Source organism: Hippopotamus amphibius, chromosome 2 (genome assembly GCF_030028045.1).
Source record: "Hippopotamus amphibius kiboko isolate mHipAmp2 chromosome 2, mHipAmp2.hap2, whole genome shotgun sequence".
NCBI lineage: Eukaryota > Metazoa > Chordata > Mammalia > Artiodactyla > Hippopotamidae > Hippopotamus > Hippopotamus amphibius.
This window is the reverse complement of record NC_080187.1, coordinates 28,014,197-28,035,853: the sequence shown is the minus strand read 5'-3', so window position 1 is coordinate 28,035,853 and position 21,657 is coordinate 28,014,197. Positions and strand designations below refer to the sequence as shown.

The 21,657-nt window shown below is 36.1% G+C and overlaps 1 protein-coding gene across 2 annotated transcripts in view; it reads left to right on the top strand.

Moving 5' to 3' along the window:
* TMEM38B (transmembrane protein 38B) overlaps positions 1 to 21,657 on the top strand; it is a 65,920-nt gene continuing 44,263 nt past the window's right edge. The window contains exons 1-2 of one of the 2 annotated variants that reach the window (XM_057723043.1): positions 1 to 229; positions 13,032 to 13,188. In XM_057723043.1, the coding sequence (XP_057579026.1) occupies positions 118 to 229; positions 13,032 to 13,188 (269 nt within the window). In that variant the 5' untranslated portion in view covers positions 1 to 117. The remainder of the gene's footprint in view (positions 230 to 13,031; positions 13,189 to 21,657) is intronic. The other variant, XM_057723041.1, reaches the window with a different exon arrangement.

Below are 21,657 nucleotides of genomic sequence, written 5' to 3'. Positions count from 1 at the left end.
CTCCTAGAGGCCCCGCTGGAGAGCGGGTGGCCGCGGCCGTCCCCTCCCCCACGCCTCGTCGCGCACGCGGGGAACCCGTCGCCGCAGCTGCTTCAGCTGCGGCGGTAGGTCGTCGCGATGGACTCTCCGTGGAATGAGCTGACCCTTGCCTTTTCTCGTACTTCCATGTTCCCCTTTTTTGACATCGCCCACTACCTGGTGTCGGTGATGGCGCTGAAGCGTCAGCCGGGTGAGTGCAGAGCGCCGAGGACCGGCCCCCTCAGTGGCCCCTCACCGCGAGGACGGCCTGAGCGGGGCAGCGGCCGAGCTGGCCCCCCGCCCCCCGCCCGGAGTCCTGGGGTCGAGCTGGGGGGGCCCCGAGAGGCGGCCCGTCCGACCCCGCGAGTACAGATGGGGACGATGAGGCTGGGGCGGTCCTGGCCCAGGGAGGCGCGGGGTCAGTGCGGGGGCGCCCCGCCGCCGCGGGCGGGACTCGCGGGACAGGTGGCGCGGCGGCCGCCCCCGCTGTCGGGAGCCCAGGACTGCCCGCGTCCGCCCGGTGAGCTGGGAACAAAGCTCCCGGAGACAGCACGTCTGGCTGCGTCGCTTGGGGCAGCGAATGGTTCTGGACAGCTCTCCGGTTGTGAAAGTTGTGTAAACACTGAAATAAAGAGCCTCAAGTGCGCACCCCCACATCCCCCTTCAGGCGGAGGTCTCCCACTTTGCTTAGCCTGTTGGACAGTGGGTGCTGGGAGTGCATTCCCATTTTGGGTCATATGAGTGACATCGTACAAGAAGAGCCATTTGGCGTAGTTTCCTTTAACTGTAGAATGGGGATGTGGTCTTAATACAGACTTTTGAGTTCTTTCGAGTATGCATACAAGGAGCAATATTTGTTTTTTCTTGTGTTTTATATTCAGGATTATGTTTGCTCCTGTATTGCTTTACTTTTGCAGTTATTCTACCTGCCTTTGCGTTTTCTGCTCTCTTCTTTTTTTGAGGTAAGGCATTTTCTTTGCCTTGCTTTCTCTACGTTCATGCTGCCTTTAATCTGCCTTGTTCTAGTCAGTGAGTGAGGGCTCAAGGATGATTCTGTACCTGTTATTTTTTTTTTTTTAAGCCCTTGGACCTCAGAAATATTTTTCATTTAAATTGAAATTTATAGCTCAGTGTAAATCATTGTTTGGTAGAAATTTTGACCTGGGTAAGTGTACTATTAGTGTATTAAGTCGGGACAGATAATCTGCATTGAGACTGCTTCCTTGATTTGAGAATAAGTACATTTTATTATTATGCCATATTCAGTATTTGGTATTTTCTTGTATAGGTTAAATCAGAGGTTCTCAAAGTGTGGTCCAGGAGCCCCTGGGGTTCCGGACACTTCCAGCTCAAAATTATTTTCATAGTAATATGCAGATGTTGTCTTTTTCACACTTATTTGCTCACAGGTATACAGTGGAGTTTTCCAGAGGCCACGTGACCAGGTTGAATGCAGAAGCAGATATGAGAATCTAGCTGTTTTCTATTTGAAGCAGACATAAAAGATATTTACTTGAAAAGTGTGTTTTCTCACTAAATATTTTTTGCTTTGGAAAATATTTTTCATGAAGAATATATTATTTGTTAACATTCAGTGCCTTTATTATTTAAAAAATGAATACCTAAAGAACTGTTTAAAAAATTTCTCATTTATTATTTCTAATATGCTAAACATTGATAACTTGTATAAACAAAAGCTCTTTAGAGGGTCTTCGAGAATTTTTTTAAGGACTTTTATTGAGATAAAATTGACATACAATAAACTGCATATATTTAAAGTGTACAATTTGATATTTTTTTCTTATTAGTAATGTATATATGGCAATCCCAATCTCCCAATTCATCCTGCCCCAACACCCATGCCCCTGCCCTCTCTGCTTTTCCCCCTTGGTGTCCATATGTTTGTTCTCTACATCTGTGTCTCTATTTCTGCATTGCAAAGCAGTTGATCTGTACCATTTTTTTTAGATTCCGTATATATGCGTTAATATATGATACTTGTTTTTCTCTTTCCGACTTAGTTCACTCTGTATGACAGTCTCTAGGTCCACCCATGTCTCTACAAATGTCTCAATTTCATTCCTTTTTATGGCTGAGTAATATTCCATTGTATATATGTACCACATCTTCTTTATCCATTCATCTGTTGATGGACATTTAGGTTGCTTCCATGTCCTGGCTGTTGTAAACAGTGGTGCAATGAACATTGGGATGCATGTGTCTTTTTGAATTATAGTGTTCTCTGGGTATATGCCCAGCAGTGGGATTGCTGGGTCATGTGGTAGTTCTATTTGTAGTTTTTCAAGGAACCTCCATACTGTTCTCCATAGTGGCTGTATGGATTTACATTCCTACCAACAGTGTAAGAGGGTTCCCTTTTCTCCACACCCTCTCCAGCATTTATTGTTTGTAGATTTTCTGATGATGCCCATTCTAACCCGTGTGAGATGATACCTCATTGTCGTTTTGATTTGCATTTCTCTAATAATTAGTGATGTTGAGCAGCTTTTCATTTGCCTCTTGGCCATCTATATATCTTCTTTGGAGAAGTGCCTATTTAGGTCTTCTGTGCATTTTTTGATTGGGTTGTTTGCTTTTTGATATTGAGCTGTGTGAACTGTTTATATATTTTGGAGGTTAATCCTTTGTCTCTTGATTTATTTGCAAATATTTTCTCCCATTCTGAAGGTTGTCTTTTTGTCTTGTTTATAGTTTGCTTTGCTGTGCAAAAGCTTTTAAGTTTCATTAGGTCCCACTTGTTTGTTTTTGTTTTTAAGAATTTTTTTTTTGGAGTCAGGCTTTTTAAAAGTTTAATTTACATGTATTATATTCACCCCTTTTTAGTATAAAGTTCTATGATTTTGGACAAACACAATCATGTGACTACCACCACAATCAAGATTTAGAAGAGTGTCATCACTCATTCCAAATTCCCTCCTACCCCTTTGTAGTCAGCCCTTCCTAAGCCCCTGGCAGCCATTCATCTGCTCACTAATTTTGGGAGGTGCAGAGGAGTACTGAGACCAAAAACCTTAAGAACCACTGGACTAATGGACTAGTACTTGTAAACATATAAAAATTATAGAGTTCACATGAAAGAGTGAATCTACTTTTACCAGAATTGTGTTAGACTGTCCTTCCACAGTATTGGCTGTTATCAGCCCTAAATAACCTGTCATTCTGGTGATGAGAAAACATAGTTTTCATTTGTATCTGTTGTAGTTACTAATGTTTACTGTCTGTTTGTATTTACACTTATATAAATCTGTTGAAATGATCATATTGTTTTTCCTATTTAAAATGTAATACATTTAAAAAAATGAATTATCCTTACCTTTTTGGAATAAGTTCTGCTTGTTTGATGTATTATTTTAATTCATTAGGGATTTTGATTTGCAAATACTTTACACAAAATTTTACTTAATTGGCCACTTTTTTCTATTCCCTAGGAACTGCTTCTATAGAATTCAGACCTGTGGTTCAATAAAACTACAATTCATATATGTACTACTGCCAGGCTTCTTCTTATCCTTCTCCCGTCAAGCATGTTACACCTTGAGACTCCTTGAGACTCTGACGTTTGTATTGTACTCTTATCACTGCCAGGTTCTCACTCCCCACTTTCTACAATTTGCATCTTATGACTTATAGAGTCTGCCTAGATCTTAAAAGACTCCTGGAGGCAAGAGACTAAAGGGGATTAACTCTTTCTGTCTGTGGTGTTGATAGGATGGCATCTTTTTTTTTTGTTTGGTTTAGGTTGTAGGCCTTCAAATCCAAGGAAGGGTGATTGTCCCCCCTTCCTTTTCCATGTGACTTGTGCTTCATAAGGGAGAACATCAGGAGGGTATTTAATACGTTGGATTCTTTTTTATTTCTTAGTTTACTTCCATGTGCCTCATATTTAACTTTAGTTCCTCCTGAACTACGGCATCTGATTGTCTGTAGCTTTTAGTTTTGGCTGGTAGTGTAGGGGTTTTTGTTCGTTCGTTTGTTTTCTTTTCCTGGGCATTTTCTTAGAAAGTTGGAAAATGCTGCTTTGGGAGCTGTTGGTCAGAAACCATTTTAAGAGAATGTTAATGTCATCAGTTTTAATCTCTACATTTTTAATCTGTGTTCTGTTTTTTTTCTTATTTAAAGCTTCATTAAAATGAACACAATTCTTCAATCCTGCATTCATATCTGATTGCCATTTTCTGTAAGACATCCTGAAAATGTAATCTACAGTGATCTCTACTTGGTTTTTGCACACAAAATCTGTTAATTTACTCTTAATTCTCTGACCACTATTTTGCTGACTTCCCTCAAATCATATGCAGTTCAATTAAGCAGATATTCACTATATTAGGTACTATATTAGATGTTGAGGTACCAAGATGAAAGATACTGTTATAGCCCTAAAAGAATACAACTGTATTATTGTCACTGTCATCTCCTCTGTCTCCCCCCTTCTCCTCCTCCTCTTTGCTTATAGTGTCACATAAGGGTGCACTGCCTTTCTTATACAACAATAATACTCATTCATTTCAGATACATGCAAAACATTTCACTGTCTTAATTCTCATCCTCATACATCTCTTTAGGTTGGTGTTATTGAACTCATTTTATAGATAAGGGATAAAATAACCTTACTTAAGTCACATAGTTTAGTAAATTATGCAGCTAGTTTTTGGGCTAATTTCAAAGTTCTCAACTATTCTCTACTCTCTCTTTGCAGATCCATTTAATATTCCTGGTTTCTCAGTATTTAGCAATTTTTCAATAAGTTATCATTTGAAATGGTTATTTTCTCCCATGATTTTGGTCATTTCCACATCACCAATCAGTTTCTTATTTGCTTTCAGGAATTAAATCCAGGAATAAAGTTTGTCATTGTTCCTTCCTCTAATCTGTGGGAGATGAAAGGATTAATAAGACAAGAATTTATCAGTTCTGGGGATTCTGGGAAGGTGGCAGCTTAATTTTGCTATCTTTATGAATTCCGACATAAACACATACAGAAAAGTGCAAAAATAATTGTAAATGTACAGCTCAATGAATTTTCAGAATGAGCACAACTATGTGAATCAACATCTAGATAGAAACAGAACATCCATGATACCCCCCAAAGCCTCCTTTGTTATAGCATGCTTTAAAAAGCCAGAGCAGATTCTGCCCAGTGTAGGGTGGAAAAGGATACCTCAGAAATGACAATCCGCAATTTATGTCAGTTCAGAGAATCTTACTTACATATCTTTAATATTTTTTTTAAGCTAAGGGAAAATTAGAATATTTGAGTGACCTGACAAAACATTGATTAGGGAGTGTGCTGTAGTAGAAAGAGTTCATAATGTCAGAAGTCGGAAGACCAGTGTTTAGTGCAAACTGTACCACTAACTAGGTGGCTTGGGATAAGAACTTAAAACTCAGTATTTATGCAGTGAGTGAAGTGGTCCAGAACACCAGCTGAGCAGTGCCCCCTCTTCAGGAGTCTCAGTCTTGACTCTAAAGAGCTCTTCCTCCAAGCTTGTAAGTTTTAGTAATTTCAACCTATCTTTTGTTTCCCCAGGAGCGGTCATAGCTTTCTGCAGTTGATACCTCTGTGACACCATAGCGTTTACTTTTTACCTTTTCAACAATCTAGTTAAGAATTTTATACCTTCTTACTTCTTTATATTAAATTCTCTCTGTTAATAAAACTTTGTATTTTCTGTTTCCTGACTGGACTCTGGTACAGAAACCTAGGAGTGGGGTTTAACTTCATGCTTTCTGCTTTTTGTATGTCATATTAAGATATCTAAAGTGCTGGCTACTTCCTATCCATAGATAGTCAGTATAATGCGTTCACTGTGGCAGGCCAGTGAGATGTTCTGTGGACTCTCAATATGATCAAAATCTCTGTGGACTTTTTTGGAGAGCAGGAGAGTTGACATAGATCTGAGACAAGACTGTGATAGTGTACTGTTAAACCTACCAGGTGAAAGCAAAGTGTTTCTGGGATTCTTTGCAAATTAATATGGAGAAAAAAGCATTTCTTTACCAGGTTACAGGGGTTAATGCTGATTTGTTCTAATAAAAATACTGTATTTTGAATACCAGCTGCAGTTGGAGGCACTACCAATCTACCTTTATGATAATCCACAGTTATTTTTCAAGATCCATCTGCTTTACATATAGCCGAGACAGGCAAGTTAAGTGGAATGTGATAGCTGTCATCATCTTTCATCTTTCATGTTTTTGGTTATGGCACTTATCTCTGTAATACTGCTTTTTAAAAATATTTTGCTGAGGAGGAGAAACTCTAGGGGCTTCTACTTGATCATGACCATAATGATTCATATTCCATGGATCAGAGAATCAGTATGGGGAGTGTGCCAGCTGCTAAGTATGTCTGTTCTAGTTATACATTAGGGAACTGGGGAAATAACCACAGGGTGGGTCTGTGAATTTACTTGACCTGCTATGATTCATGCTTGATCTAAAACTCCTTGAATTGTGTCACAGATAACTCTAAGCCTTTGTTGCCTACGTGATTATTTTAAAATAATTTTGATGAAAAAACACATTTGAGGCATATGAGATAGATTGTTGTTAATTTTTCTTTTTCTTTTTAAAGAGATAAATCTATAAATGGGAAAGACTAGGGCAAAAGTTTACTAATATGCATTTTTTTTTTTTGGCACACGGGCTTTGTTGCTCCTCGGCATGTGGGATCTTCCTGGAGCAGGGATTGAACCTGTGTCCTCTGCATTGGCAGATGGATTCTTAATCACTGCGCCACCTAGGAAGCCCAAAGATGCAATTTAAAAATACTTAACCTCTGGAGATGAGGCTTTAAGAAGGCTAGAGCATACCCTTGCTTCTTTCTGGAAGTCATATCAGCCACCAGCAAGCTGAATGCTAACTGTTTTGAAATAGCTACAGTGCAACTAGTTCTTAAAAGTAAATGGAGATACACCATAGAACTAAACTAGACTGAGTATACAAAATAAGAAGTCATGTGTGCAGTACTTTAAAAAATATCTTTCTAAACTTTAAGTCAATAAAACTGTTTTTAAACATAGTCTAATAATTCATTTGGTCAGAGAATGGGATTATTTTGTGGATGTGATTTTAAGTGAATTTAAGGGAGTAGAATGTGACTATTTCTCAGCTTTCATTTCGTAATGAATATATTTTGATGTTAAAGTCACCAGGTGATTATATGTACTTTAAATGTCTTAATACTTTGAATTAGATTCAGGTCTTGATGTGACAAATTTTGCTAAGAGTTTTGGGGGAAAGAATTCTATTGATAGCGTATCACAAGCATCTTAAAGTAGGACAGATAATTGTTTTTTTCTCTTTTAAATGTCAGTATGTTAAAAATAATGTATCTAAATTAACACAGCTTATTCATTAGCTAAAGGAATACACCTTTGTTTAAAACTGAAAAGAAGTTAAAGATGTCATATTAACCATTTTTTTCCTACTGAAAGTTACCAGGATGAGTCAAAAAGTATCCGCACTTTGGCTGTAGAATTTACAGAAGTTTTAATATAATTGGAGTGTGGATAATTTTGGACTCACCCTTGTATTTATATGCCCTGAAGATATACAGCTGTTTCTGGTTAATTTTCTCTCTCTCTGTGTGTGTGTGCGTGTGTGTGTGTGTGTATACATATATATATATGTATGTGTATGTATATATATTTTTAAATAAACTTTGAAAGCATCATACTTTTATTTTATTTATTTATTTATTGGCTACATCTCACCCATGCTGAATCTTAGTTCCCCAACCAGGCATCAAACCTGCACCCCCTGCAGTGGAAGCGCAGAATGTTAACCACAGGACCTCCAGGGAAGTCCCTGTGTTTTCATAGTTTAACTTCACATTAAACTAACTCTGGTGCCAGTATGATATATACAAAGGAACATAATACCCAAAGAACTTTGTCATAAGATTGCCTCATGCTGAAAAATGTATCCTAGGCTGTGTACTAAAGAAAGCTTTAAAGAAAGGCCTGTTTGAGTTAGAGAAATTTTTCTGGCTGACATAATTTTGAAAATTCGGCAAAAAAGACTGGTATGAGAGAGACCTTCCCTTCAACTCTGTTCTTTTCCTTTCTTTTTTGGTCTAATAAAATCTTAGTTTCATTGATTTAAGACTGTTGAGGTTATGAGTACCTTTTCAGTGTCATTCTCATCCCAGCCTTGCAGTAAGAACTAAAAAGAGTTATATGTTGGGCTCAGAGAATTGAGTCAGAAGCAGCCCAAGGGTTGCATTTTCTTTGCCTCTTTTCTCTCTTGTCAGTGGTCAATCCATTTAGCACGTAAATCAACAGAGTGTCTGACGTGTACTAGGTAGTAAATGTGTTTTTATGTATATTCTCTGATTTTAAATTCTTACAAGTTATGTATTATTCTCACTTTATGAAACTTGAAATTTAAGTCAAGAGAGGTTAGAGGTCCTACAAAGAGTCACAAAACTGTTATGCAATCACAGCTATCTCTGTGACTTGTGATAAAACTAAGGGATACTAATGGTAGTAAAATTGTCATACTTACACTCTTGAAATATTGCACATATATTTTTCTGTCGTACAATAAATATTTATAGAGCACCTACTTTATACTAAAGTTTCTTAGAGTCTCAAGGGGTAACAGTCTCATAGTGGAGCTAACACTTGTGAACAAAATCTAGAAAATATGTTTTAAGAGGAAAGGGTAAAATACTGTGACAGTTGAGGGAAAGGGAAGGTTATTTTGACAGACTTAAATAATTTGTGTGAAAGCATCAAATTTAGTACATTTGATTTGGATCGTTTTAATGGTCAAAGGAAAACTTTTTGGGTATATTTGCATTTGTCTGAGCCAACTTGTGTCAGACGGATGACAGTAATGCTCAGTCTTCCATTAGAAGAACACTAAGGGATACAGAGGATAGAGACATATTCCCTAATGGTGTGTTTTCGAGCAATAATCAGTTACCTTGGCATGTGCCTCCACAGTAACTGTGCAGTGATGGGCCTGTTGTAGCTCTCATTCAGTCAGAGCTCCCAGTTCCAGAATGTGGAAATTGCTACACTGGCGATTGACATCCTGTTTTTTAGTAAGTTTCTCAAAACTAGTTTTTCTTCCGTATTAGTACAGGTCTCCATTTCTTGAGGTGTCACCAGATGCATATCATTCAACCCTGCATCGCTTCACTTGATGATATGTATACACCGTCGAAAATTTACGTCCTCCAACTCACGTTCACTTCTGGGCACATTTTGTTGTGTGAAGTGGTGGGTTGCAATATTTAAATTTTCATCTCCCTCTTTTTTTTTTCCTCATGAGCATGTAGAGGTGGATTCCCATGTTAGTACAAGTATGATGATATTACTCTACTGAACTCACACATACATTTGTATAGTTTATTTTGTTGTTTGTTTTTGCATAAATGGGCCTCTGCCTAAGAGGTAACGACGGTTAACAATTTGGTTGGATATTCTTGCAGACCTTATCTTATGCATTAGCTGCCTGTGTACATCCCTATAGAAGTATATAGTTTTGTTTTCCCCCCATAAATAATTTCTTATTGTACGTATTGTTCATACACATATGGTTTTCTTTTTGTCATGTCAGTGCATGTAAAGCAGCTACATTGTTTTGAATAGATGCATTGTATTCCTCAGATTGGTTGTGACATAATTTGCTAAATTTTTAATTGTACAATTAATAAATATTTTATTTTAAAGAATTCAGATATAATTAAATAATATAATCAATATAATTAAGTAAATTTAAAGCCCCTTTGACCATCTTCCTTACTCCTAACCTTCTCTCAGGAGATAACAGTTAACATTTTGATGTATTGCAGACCCTTTTCTGTGCATTCCAGTAGATTTATGTACCTGTAGAAATGAATAGTGTTTGCATTTTTGCCCACAAATAATTACATGCTGTAATTTTTTTCAACATGATTGTATTTGGTTGTTTTTACTCAACAGCATGTCTTGGGGATCTTCCCATGTTGATGTTGATCTACCACACTCTTAAATTGCTCTTGTATAGTATTCTATAGTACACGTGATCATGGTTTAACTGTTCCTCTGATGATGGTCATTTAGATTGTTTTCATTTTTTTCACAGCATTATAAACAACACTGCTTTAATATTCTTGTCTGACACTCCTTGGGCACTTGAGTCAGTTTTAAATTTAAAATTTTAATTGATAACTGCCAAATTGTTTTTCAGAATGGCTTTACTTGTTTTTATTCTCACAAGAGTATGTGAATTTCTTCACACCTTTGCCAATTTATTAATATTAAGCTGTAATTTTTTTTTTGCCAATTGAAGGTATATGAAATAATATTTTTAAAATATGTTTTTCCTTGATTACTGATGAGGACTTTCCTTTGTTTATGTTTTTGGTATATTTGTAGTTTCTGCTTTGTGACTTGCCCATTTTTCTGTTGTGTTTGTTGTCTTTTTCTATTGATTTGCTGGAATTTGCCTTATTGGTTAAAAAAACACTTAATCTCAGTCCGTTGTTATATAGAAGTTTTAAATTTTGATGATGTTAGATTTGTAAATCTTTTCCTTCATGGCTTTTTTCCTATTCTTAGGTTGCTAGATTTTTTTAAAAGGAATGTTGAATTTTTATCAAGTGACCTTTTATTGCCTGTCTAAAGGAGTGATTATAATAATTTGTTAGTATAGTGAATGATTTTAGTGAATTTCTAAGTATTAAATCTTCCTTAAATTCTTTGGATAAAATCTACTTGGTTATGATATATTATCCTTTTGAAAAACTATTGATTTCAATTTGTTATTGATGTATTTGTGCACTATACTCATAAGTTAGAATTACTTCTTCCTCTCTTTTTCCTTTCCTCCCTCCTTTCCCTCCTCCCTTCCTCCTTGACTCTTTCCCTTCCTCCTTCCTCTCTCATTCTGTCTCTCTTCTTTCTTTTCTTTATAATTTTTTTGTTGTAGTTATGTTGTCTCATAGAATGATTTAAGTTTTTCTAAACTCTATAATGATTATATAACATAAAAATGAGGAATCAAAAATTATTTGGTAAGTGTTTTGCATCAATTTATCTGGGTCTAGCAACTTTCTTAGGATAGATCTTAGATTATCCTGTAATTTTTTTCCATAGTTATTTGTATGCTCATGTTTCTACCTGTTCTTAAGGGAATTTTGCTAATGTATATAGTTTTTTAGGAAAATTGTCCATTTCAACTATATCTTCACATTTATTAATTAAATACATGTTTTCTTATAATAAAAACTCTAAAATTATTTCCTTTTTTCCTTCTAATATTATGCATTATTTTCATTCTTTCCTTTCTCCCCTTCATTTTTCAGAGTTGCTGAACAATGTTCTGTTTTATTGGTCTTTTCCAAGAAAAGCTTTGGGTTGGCTTTATTGATTGCCTGTCTCTGTCTCCCTGTTTTAGCCTCTGATTAGTTTCTTTCATTTTTATAATTTGCTTCTATTTCTTTGGCTGCATTAAAAAAATTTTTTTTTTTACTTTTTCCTTTAGTAATTTCAGTTACAGAAAAGTTGCCAGATTAGGTCAAGGAACTTCCATATACTTTACCCAGAATCACCAACTACTGACATTTTGCCTCATTTATTTTTTTCCCCAGCTTTATTAACATATAATTGACAAAATTATATATATTTAAAGTGTACAATGTGATGATTTGGTATATATATACATTGTGAAGTGATTACCACAATCAAGTTAGTTAGCACATTCATCACCTCACAGTTACCGTGTGTGTGTGTGTGTGTGTGTCTGTGTGTGTGTGTGTGTGTGTGTGTGTGTGGTGACAACACTTAAAATCTACTCTCTTAGCAAATTTCAAGTATATAATGTAGTATTATACAGTATGATTAACTACAATCATTATGCTGTACATTAGATCCCAATAACATTCATCTTATAGCTAGAAGTTTGTACTTTACCATTTCTCTGAATGTTTTTGTCTATGCATAGTATTTTTTCAGAACCACTTCAGTGTAAATTGGAGACATTTTGCCCAGTTACTTCTGATCACTTAAGTGTGTTAATTTTAAGAACCATATGACAGTTATCAAAATCAGGAAGTTTAACAGTGATACAATACTGTTATCGAAGCCACAATCCATATTTAGATTTCGTCAGTTGTCCAGAAAGGTCTTTTATAAATATTCTTTCTCACTCCAGGATATGATCTAGGAAATGTATTGCATTTAGTTGCCCTTTAATGTCATTTAATCTGGAACATTTCATCAGACTTTTTTGTGTGTGTGTTCCTTGATATTGACATTGTTAAAATATAGGCTAGGTGTTTGTTGTTGTTTGTTTGTTTTTTCAGAATAACCCTCAATTTGAGTGTGTATAATTAAATTAGTTCAGGCTATACATTTTTGGTAGAAATACTACAGAAGTGATGATGTGTTCTTAGTGCATAATATCAGTAATCACCTGATATTGTTTGTTTACAGTGATGTCTGCAAGGTTCGTCCACTCTGAAGTTATTAATTCCCTCTGTAATTCATAAATAATTTGTTAGGAGAAATTTGAGACGATGTAACTACCTGTTCCTCATCAGCCTTTCACCTCTGGGTTTATTTTGTTATTCTGTTTCAAGCCTGTCATATTGAAATTCTGCTTTATTTATTTCAGGCTTTATTTTCTAAAGTACTTAAGATTATAAATTATTCTTAACATATAGCTTTGACATATTAACTGGCATACTTACACTAGGGTTGGGAATGAAAGGAGACAGTGGGTGGGGAGATTGTAACAATGTACTACTAGGAATCTGGCAATAAGACCTTGAACAGAGTATTTTAAAGGTGCCCCAAGTCACCCATGTCTTAACAAAATGTTTCCAGTGTTGATTTAAAGAGCAAGAGATATGGTTCATGAGGATCATGATTGTCATGCTTATAAATAGGTTCTAGGAAATTATGAAATTCAGAAGGGTGTTTCTTTAGTGCCAGTGGTACCTCAGGACTTGTTTAATATAGAACATCTCAGATGACATATTTACTTTGTCATTTCAGGAGCAGCGGCGTTGGCATGGAAGAATCCTCTGTCAAGCTGGTTTACTGCTATGCTGCACTGCTTTGGTGGAGGAATTTTATCCTGTGTACTGCTTGCAGAGCCTCCATTGAGGTTTCTTGCAAACAACACTAATGTATTACTGGCATCTTCAATCTGGTAAGCTGCCATTGCGGTGAACTATGAGACATTTAAAAAATTGTTCTGTAAATTGCTCGTAAATGGAATTTTTTTCTTTAAAAAATTCTTTATGTTCTTAAAAGTTAATGCATGTGCAAGAGAAGGAACCCAAATTTGCCAAAGATTTTAAGTGCGAAGTATGTCTCTTTCTCACCCTTCTCCCTTATCCTCTCCCAGAGGTAAGTATTGTTACCATTGTCTTATGTATCTTTAGTGGAAGCATTTTAAATATGAAAGGGCATCAAATATTTGACCCCTAACAGTTGATCTTGTGAACCTAACCTATACACACAGTTATACAACATGATAATCAAGACTGTGACCAACTACACAAAATGTCCAAGTGATTATGATATTTATGGTAATTGTTTTTGTCATACTCTTTGTTCAGTTTTTCAAAGCCTTATGAAATTTAACATTAATTTTATTTTGAATTTAGTTTTGAAGCGAAGAAAAAATTGTTAGTAGAAATTGCTTTGGATTCGTGCAAATTCAAGCTTCAGTTATCTTTAAGAGGAATGATACATCAAGTTAAAAAAAAGTATAATACAAATCAGAGAGCTTTGTTATACCCAAAGCAAAAACTGTGCTTGTGATTAAAAACCATATCAATGAAGTATGTAACATTAGGAGCACTTGAAGTTAATTTTTATTGTGATAATCTTTTTTTACATCTTTATTGGGTTATAATTGCTTTATAATGTTGTGTTAGTTTCTGTTGTACAACAAAGTGAATCAGCTATATGTATACATATGTCCCCTCCCTCTTGAGTCTCCCTCCCACCCTCCCCATCCCACCCCTCTAGGTCGTCACAGAGCACCGAGCTGATCTCCCTGTGCTGTACAGCAGCTTCCCACTAGCCATCTAAATTAACACATGGTGGTGTGTATCTGTCAGTGCTACTCTCTCCGTTCGTCCCAGCCTCCCCTTCCCTCCCTTGCTGTGATAACCATGAATGTACAAAAGGGAATATTATAAATGGTAGTAGCAATGGGGAGAAGAGCGGGAACCTGTGGCAGTAGGCACTGTTAGGAGCAGGACGGGACCTTTGATGGCTAGTATTTATTGAGTTGTTGCCGTATGGCAGCTCAGTTCTTTATATTCATTGTCATATTTAATCACAAGAGTCCAATGAAGTAGCTATTATTATTTCCACTTGAAAAGTGAGGAACTTTGCTAAAATTTTCATGTTTAGTAAGTGATTGAGCTAGGATCAAAACCAGGAATTTTGACTTTAGAGCCTTGACACTTAACAGCCACTGTCTCTCACTGATTTGTTTAACCATTTCTTAAAGTGTAGTCTTCCAGTTGCTATGTGTTTTAAAACACTTTCTCAAGGACTTTTATTTCTGTAGCAATATTTTAAAAGGATGTTAGCATTTGGGAGAATTTTTTTACATGTGTAGATGCCACAACTATATGAAAAGTAGGATATCCAGAATCTGACACTTTTCATCACTTCCATTTCTGCTCCTATATGCTAACTACGACTATTGCCTGGACTGTTGCAGTAGCTTCCTAAGTGGTCTAGCTGCTTCTTTCATTATCCCCCTGAGTCTTTTCTTCACATAGTAGGTAAAGTGATTATTTTAAAATAAGTTAGAACATATTACTCCTATGCTCAATAGTTTCTTATCTTACTAAGAGGAAAATTCAAAACTCTTAATGTAGCCTATAAGACCCTGTAAAATCTTCCCTTCCACTCTCTTTATGGTAATAGTCTTTCTACTGTACTCCTTCACAGTCTGAGCTAGCCACATTGGCTTTGCCATTTCTTGAACACAATGGTGTTCTTCTACCTCAGTGCCTTTGTGCTTGCTCTCTTTTCTCTTTTCCCAGAAGACTCACATTTTCTTTTTTTGGAGAGATATTCTCTGAAAAAAACACCTCCTCTCCCATGACTATGACATTATACTTCTTTTTCTTTTTTTTCCCTAGGTCTATTACTGTCTGATGTGTTGTCTGTTTCTTTTTATGTTGGTTTGTCTCACTCCACTAGAATCACAGCTTATCAGAGCAGGGACTTTGTTATGTTAACTGTATGCCAAATACTGTTCTAAGCTCAGTAAGTACATTGCTAAAGGAAAGGACTGCTTGTGTTATATTATATGGGAGTTCTCTAATTAGTAGCAAGAAGTTACAGATCTTGGTTAGTGATTCATTAAATGAAATAGAAGTGCTTGTCTATAAATATATACTTTCTTGGCTGCAATTAAAAGATATGATAGAAATGGAAAATAAGAAATGCATTTTTACGTAGTGAATTAATAGTATAGTATTTAATTATTTGTTAACTTGAGGTCTTTTATTACCCCCATTTTACATAAGAAGAAATTGAGGCTTGAAGAGTTGGTAAATGACAGAGTGTGGATTTCAACTTAGCATGATCTTAACCAAGAAGAGTTTTCATTATGAACAGTACGTGTTTTTGAATTTAAAAGTTTCAATTAATATTTGGTAGGTACAAAGGAATGTTTATAAAAATGTGCAGAGTATAAAGAATTGTGATATAATAAAAACTTCTATATCCATCATTTAGATTAAGAAAAAAATTGCCACTTACAAAAATATTTTATTATAAAATGAAAATTCAGAAAACCACAAAAACCAAATATATGGCCTAATGAATTATTGTTAGGTATATCCTTGAAACCATGACCCACGTCAAGAAATAAAGCTTTGCCATCTATCCCAGAAGTTGCTTCTGGGTGTCACATTCCAGCCACAGCCCCCTTCCCACCGTAAATAATCAGTATGATAACACAGCATTATCCTGACTTTCATGGTAATCACTTCTTTGTGTATTTTTATAATTTTATCATCCAGATGTTCATCCCAAGACAATATAATTTAGTTATGCCCATTAAAGAATTTTAATGTCTCTTAAGTCTCTCTTATTTTATAAGTTCCCCCTCCATCCCTTTTTTCCCTTATAGTTTATCTCTTGAAGAAGCAGAGCCATTTGACATGTAGACTCTTCCATAGTTGTGAGTTTGCTGATTGCATACTCAGTGGTGCAGATCATTATATTCCTCTATTCTCTGTGTTTCCTGACAATTGGCAGATTGATCCAGGATCCAAATCAGATTCAGGTTAGATCCCTTTATTTAGCAAGACCACAAGAGGCCCAAAATGTCTGATTAGCATTCTTTTTGTTGACATTAGCACTCTTTTACACTTGATGGCTCTCGTCTGTTAACTGAGAATTACAAAATGGCAATAGTCTGATTCTATCTTTTCTTATGTATTAGTTGGAATAGTATTATAAATAAATACTTCCCACTAATCATCTACTATTTGGTTACCCAGTCATATATTTCATATAGGAAAGGCAGGATAAATAGTTGATTCTTTCTCTTTATTTACCAGTTTTCAAGATTATGAATTGGTCCTCTGCTGTTCTCCAGAGGTGAACAGTTTTTTTTTTGTTTGTTTAAAAAAATTTTTTTAGTAAGTATAAACTCATGAATTTAAGCATACTTTATGGATTTTAATAAATTGGAATTTTCTCATTATTGAAGCTCAAATTGTTCCTTTGTTGGCCAGTGGGAATTTCTTCAGATTGGCTCTTGAGACTTTGATTAGCTTCCTTGCTACTTAATATAAGATTCATCTTATACTTTCTTCTGGAATTACTTATTTCTCTAAGAAGCTCTGGTTCCTTTTAGTGAGAAAAGGTATTTCAAGACCACAACCTAAGCACTAGACATGTTCATTATTCCTGAATTGGTTATTGTTTCTAGGTCTTTTCAGTGGACAGAGCTAGGGAAAATAAGGATAAAATAACTCATGAGTTCATTTGATATTTCTAATTCAAATTCAAGACCATAGAATTTTATTTAACTTTTCTCCATTACATATGTATCTTCTTTCTTCCACACTAAGAATTTTGATCCTTAAGGGCAGAAGACATGATAGAATTAGGATATTCCAACACTGCTCATTTATTCTGTATTGTTCATGAAATACACAATAGTTTTGAAGTAATAGTATGGATACCACCACTGATATGATTACTGAAAATATTGAGTTTTTTGCATATATACTTCTCATTCTCTTCCTATTTTTTAAATAGAGATACTGTTCTACACTGTCATAATAAGAGCTATTATGTACTGTACTCTTTCCTTTTTAATTCGCATTCAGTCTTAGTTTTATAGCTAACTGTATATTTAATGCTTATCACCAGTCGTTATGTCTGTGTCTAATAATTTTGGTTTTCTGAAGCTTTTTCTCTAGTAGATTCATCTGGAATAGTAGTTCCTGAATTCTCATATGTTGATAAGTTTGTTTGTGTCTTTTGTACTTGCAAGTCAGTTTTATTGATCATAATAAAGAGATCATACTTTCTATCTTTGAGTATTTTAAGTATGTTACTCAGTTTTCTTGTGTTATAAAGCATTGCTCTGAAAAAAATCTGATGATCATTTAATTTTCTTTCCCTTATAAGTCACATGTGCTTCTTTTCTAAATGCCCTCCAATTTTTTTTCATTGAAGTCTAGTAATTTAAATTAAATATTTCTAGGTTTTGGTCATTTGAGGTCAGTCTTCTTAGGTACATGGTCTGTTCTTTTTAGTAGCTACATGTGTTTTTTTATTTTTATTTTTTTAAGAACTTTTATTGAGATACAGTTAACATACAATAAACTGCATATATTTAGAGTGTACAATTTAGTATCCCAATCTCCCAATTCATTCCCCCCCCAACCCTCCCCGCTCTCCCCACTTGGTGTCCATATGTTTGTTCTCTACATCTGTGTCTCTATTTCCGCCTTGCAAACAGGTTGATTTATACCATTTTTCTGTATTCTGCATATATGTGTTAATATACAATATTTGTTTTTCTCTTTCTGACTCACTTCACTCTGTATGACAGTCTCCAGGTCCATCCATGTCTCTACAAATGTCGCAGTTTCATTGCTTTTTACAGCTGAGTAATATTCCATTGTACATATGTACCACATCTTTTTTATCCATTCATCTGTTGATGGACATTTAGGTTGCTTCCATGTCCTGGCTATTGTAAATAGTGCTGCAGTGAACATTGGGGTGCATGTGTCTTCTTGAATTATGGTATTCTCTGGGTATATGCCCAGCAGTGGGATTGCTGGGTCATATGGTAACTCTATTTGTAGTTTTTCAAGGAACCTCCATACTATTCATAGTGGCTGTACCAATTTACATTCCCACCAGAAGTGCAAGAGCATTCCCTTTTCTCCACACCCTCTCCAGCATTTACTGTTTATAGATTTTCTGATGATGCCCATTCTGACCGGTGTAGGTAATACCTCATTGTCATTTTGATTTGCATTTCTCTAATAATTAGTGATGTTGAACAGCTTTTCATGTGCCTCTTGGCCATCTGTATGTCTTCTTTGGAGAAATGCCTATTTTTTTTAAATTGAGAAAGTTATTTTAGTATTTGTACTCTTCTCTTGCTTTGGTTTTCTCCAGGAAACCTTTCTTCAAGAAACCTTTTTATGTCTTTTAAAAAAGTTTTAAATGTTTTACTTTTTACCTTTTTTTTTTGGCTGCACTGGGTCTTCCTTGCTGCCTGGGAGCTTTCTCTAGTTGTGGCAAGCGGGGGCTGCTCTTCGTTGCAGTGCATGGGCTTCTCATTGCAGTGGCTTCTCTTGTGATGTAGCATGGGCTCCAGGCTTGCGGGCTTCAATAGTTGCAGCACATGGGCTTGGTAGTTGTGGCTCGAGGGCTTAGTTATTCCACGGCACGTGGGATCTTCCCAGACCAGGGATTGAACCTGTGTCCCCAGCGTTGGTAGGTGGATTCTCAACCACTGCGACACCAGAGAAGTCCCTCCTTTTTAGCTTCTGTTTTTTTAGTTTGGTCTTCATTACTAAAATATTTTTTTCTTTATCTTTTTATTCTTCCTAAGTGTTGTATCTCAGTTTTTTAAATTCTTTTGTACATTGTTTGTTTATGTGTTGTATCACTTTTTTAATGTCTTTACCTTGTTTTGAAATAGGAGGTAGCAGTTTTGATCTGTTGTGTCACCCATTTTCCCGAGTGCTTTCATTGTAGGGACTGTTTTTCTCTTACAACAAATTCATATGGGGTTTGACCTTGATACTTTTCTGTTGGTCATTTTTATGTGGAATCAGGTTTCTTGAACTTTTATGGTAAAGTAGAATTCAGGAAAGATTTTCTGACTTTATAGAGCTCCTGTGTCTGTTGTTTTTAATGCAGTATCCAAAAGATGATAACCTGCTTTCTGAGATTTCCTGGGTCTTTTCCTCTTCCCCACTTTGGTCTGGACCTTCCCCTTCTTTTGTTGTTCTGTCCTGCTTAGTTTTGATTCTACATCAGCAGTTTCTTATTATGGGACTTGTTCTAGAAGGGCACCTGAGTGGATCACTTTTCAAAGTTCACGGGGACTGCATTGGTCCAACCCCTCTAGACCTTATGGTGGACCCTTTGTCTCACCTGGTATTGGAAATGTCAGAATCCTTCCAGTTTCAGCTGTTGTTTTCCAAACTGGCCTGCTGTGCTTTCTAGTGAATTCCTATTAGCTATTTTGAAGCTGTTTTGTTCTTAGGTCCATTAGTTGTCACTTTGCTGCTTTCTTCTTCCTGCCAAGCAGTTTAGTTCTGTGGTTGCTGGTGATTTGCCTCTACCTATTTGCATTTTGGGATTTGAAGGCTACCTTGTCACATACTTTTGTTGTAAGTGCTGTGGATGGGATTCTGGCTTTGCTATCCAGTTGCCCTGTCTGTTTTTATGTGGGGATTTGAAGAGATCAAAATTATGCAACTACTGCTACCACCAACTTCCCAGAACACTTGCTGTTAGTTTTGATGTCCCCTGTATGACCCTCCACCCCCAGCCCGATCCCATCTTCTCTCTTCCTTACTCACAGGTAACAGTTACCCTTAATTTTGTACCTTTCCTTCCTTTACTTTTCTGTGCACTTCTGGCATATATATTTCTAAACAATATAGTTTTTGAAAGTTTTATAAATGGAATCATATGTATATATTTTTCAGCGATTTGCCTTTTTTGTTCAGCCTCTGTTCCTGAGATTCAGTCTGATTGTGTATGGTTGTAATTTATTAATTTACTATTTTGTATAGCTTATCAGAATGAATTGTCATCATATATTCATCCATTTCTTTGTTGATATAGAGTTGTTTCTAGTTTTTTTTCTATTACAGTATTGCTAAGAACATGATGTACACGGGCACTATTTTCTCTTGATAGAGCTTGAGTAGATTTATTGAGTTAGAGGGAAACTGATTTTTAGGGCTCTAGTAGATAATGACAAATCGTTTCCCAAAATGGTTATACTAATTTACATCTCCACTGTATTGCACTTAACGTAAGAACTGGACTTTACCAATAACTTATATACTTATATTTCTCACTCCCATCCCATCTCTTTGCACTTTTTCCACAGATAACCTCTACCCTGTTTATGTTTATCTTTGTGTTTTTTTAGAAAGGTAAAAAAAAAAAAGGTGTATACCTTACATATGAATATATAAACAATAGTTTTTTTAGTTTTGTTTTTGGCCCTATTTTTTAAAAATACATTTCTTTTATTTATTATTATTAGTTTTTTGGCTGCGTTGGGTCTTCGTTGCTGTGCAGAGGCTACTCTTAGGTGCGGTGCATGGGCTTCTCATTGTTTTGGCTTCTCTTGTGGAGTATGGGCACTAGGGCAGGGGAATTTCAGTAGTTGCAGCACGTGGGCTCAGTAGTTGTGGCCCATGGGCTTACTTGCTCCGTGGCACGTGGGATCCTCCTGAACCAGGAATCTAACCCGTGTCCCCTGCATTGGCCAGCAGATTCTTAACCACTGCGGCATGTGTGATCTTCTCAGACTAGGGATCGAACCCGTATTCCCTGCACTGGCAGGTGGATTCTCAACCACCATGCCACCAGGGAAGTCCCTGGCCCAATTTTTTTTTTTTTTACTTTTATTTACTTTTTTTTCCCAATTTATTTTATTTTATTTTTCTTTTTAAGAACTTTTATTGAGGTACAGTTAACAGACAATAAAGTGCATATATTTAGAGTGTACAATTTGGTATTTTTTTTCTTATTAGTAATGTGTATATGGCAGTCCCAATCCCCCAATTCATTCCCCCCCAATCCTCCCCGCTTTCCCCACTTGGTGTCCATATGTTTGTTCTCTACATCTACGTCTCTGTTTCTGCCTTGCAAACTGGTTGATTTGTACCATTTTTCTATATTCCGCATATATATGTTAATATATGATATTTGTTTTTCTCTTTCTGACTCACCCTGGGGCTATTTTAAAATGGGGTATTATACTCTATATAGTTCTCTAGGACTTTTTTTCACTCAACATTATGCTACTAAGATTCATCTGTGTTTCCTTGTACCTGTAGTACATTCCTTCTCACTGCCTTATAATCTACAAGGGTGAGTCAAAAATTATCCGCACTCTGGTTATATTAAAACATCT